This window comes from Fukomys damarensis, unplaced genomic scaffold (assembly GCF_012274545.1).
Source record: "Fukomys damarensis isolate Sample0158 unplaced genomic scaffold, DMR_v1.0_HiC HiC_scaffold_39, whole genome shotgun sequence".
NCBI classification, from domain to species: Eukaryota; Metazoa; Chordata; class Mammalia; order Rodentia; family Bathyergidae; genus Fukomys; species Fukomys damarensis.
In genome coordinates this window covers 656,779-658,628 of record NW_022900951.1, presented here as the reverse complement: position 1 = coordinate 658,628, position 1,850 = coordinate 656,779, and the positions used below count along the sequence as shown (strand labels likewise).

At 61.0% G+C, this 1,850-nt stretch overlaps 1 protein-coding gene across 1 annotated transcript in view; it reads left to right on the top strand.

Annotated features, from left to right (window-relative positions):
- Asmtl (acetylserotonin O-methyltransferase like) overlaps positions 1 to 1,850 on the top strand; it is a gene marked incomplete at its 3' end in the record, with an annotated part of 11,630 nt that overhangs the window by 3,186 nt on the left and 6,594 nt on the right. Inside the window, exons 4-5 of the mRNA XM_019204818.1 lie at positions 528 to 590; positions 808 to 977. Of these exons, the coding sequence (XP_019060363.1) occupies positions 528 to 590; positions 808 to 977 (233 nt within the window). The remainder of the gene's footprint in view (positions 1 to 527; positions 591 to 807; positions 978 to 1,850) is intronic.

Below are 1,850 nucleotides of genomic sequence, written 5' to 3'. Positions count from 1 at the left end.
CGCGCAAAGGACTGCGACCCTCGGTGGGCGGGAGGGGCGCGTGCGTGATGCACAGCCACGCGTCTTCCTGCGCGAGCCACTGCGAAGGAGTCTGATTTCTCTCTGTTATGACCAGGGTTGTTTTTTGGTTTTTTGAGACAGAGTCTCCCTGAGCAGCCCAGGTTGGCCTCGAGCTTGCCGCGACCTTCCTGCCTCAGCCTCCCGCAAAGGACTGCGACCCTCGGTGGGCGGGAGGGGCGCGTGCGTGATGCACAGCCACGCGTCTTCCTGCGCGAGCCACTGCGAAGGAGTCTGATTTCTCTCTGTTATGACCAGGGTTGTTTTTTGGTTTTTTGAGACAGAGTCTCCCTGAGCAGCCCAGGTTGGCCTCGAGCTTGCCGCGACCTTCCTGCCTCAGCCTCCCTCGTCTCCACGCGGTTTCTCCTCTCTGTCTGTGTCTTCTGTCTCTCTCAAGGACGCTGCCGTTGGGGTCAGGAGGCTGAGGCGGGACGGCCTCATCACCGTTATCTCCTGCTAATTCCTGGCAGGACCGCATCCAAGGGTCCTGCTTGCTCACTGATTTCGGGGCGTCCCTTGAACTTGAGGCGCAGGTGGGGCACCCCGTCCAGGCTCCTTTCGTCTAAAATAATCCCTAGCTGGGTACGGTGGTGCACACCTGTCATCTCAGCGTTGGAGAGGCTGAGGCAGGAGGACTGCTTCGAGTTTGAGGCCAGCCTGGACTACACAGTGACTGCAAAGCCAGCCTGAACTATAGACAATGCCCCCAAAACAAAACAAAACAAAAAAACACCTAGGGAAAAAAAGTAGCTGTGCAGATGCCAGGAACGTAGGCGGCCTGTGACCTTCCTCTGGATCTCTGTACTTACAGACGGCGAGCTAGAAACGGAAGTCTCAGAGTTCTACGAGGAGACGCAGGTGAAGTTCTCGGAGCTGTCAGAGGAGCTGCTGTGGGAGTACATCCACAGTGGGGAGCCCATGTGAGTGCCCGGGGCCTCTGTGCCAGAATACTATTCAGCCCTGAAAAAGGAGGGCCCCCATTGCTCACCGTCCACAGGACAGAGCTGCGAACGTCATGCCCGGCCCAACAAGCCAGGCTCCTGGCCGCAGAATCGCTCTGCTGTGGGGCAGCTGGAAAGTTCAGAGAAACAGGCCAGAGCAGGATGGGTTGTGAGGCTGGGGAGGGAGAGGTGGGGGTGTCAGCCCTAAGAGCACAAGGTGTCCGTTAGACCGCGGGACACGGGTTCCCGGTCGCAGTGGCCTGGGACAGCAGCGGGCACGTTCTGTTCGGGTCACTGCACAGTGCCGGGGAGCCGAGCCCGGTGCCCTAAGCACAGGGTGTGCGGCTGTGGTTAAAACCACAACGATCCTGTGCCCGGTCCCGAAGGAGGTGGGAGGTGGGCCCCGCAGAGCGAGCGAGCCAGCGTGGGTTCTGTTCTACCCGGGGCTCCGCGCCGATCCACCCGTCGGTGGGAGATGCGGGGAAGGCGTCGAGCCCAGCACGTGGCCCTGCGACAACACGTGCGTGTAGCAGTCGGTGACACAGTGCCAGGCGTGGTCCCTGTGCTCAGCGAGGCCGAGGCAGGAGGATCGCTCGCTCGTTGGAGCCCAGCTTGGGAACTTAAAGAGACTTAGCGAGACCCTGGCACAAACTAAAAACTAAGAAACGGCCAAGCCTGGAGCCCAGGGCAGGGCCACGAGTTCCACCCCAGAACTGCAAAAAGAAAACAAAAGTGCCGCGTGTCCAGGAAGGGCGGCCGCTGCCGCCTCAGTCGGGGTGGCGACTCTGCTACCTGAGCTGACGAAGGCGCCCACGGGGCCCTGAGCGAGCTGCCTGCCGGTCCGGCCTGGGT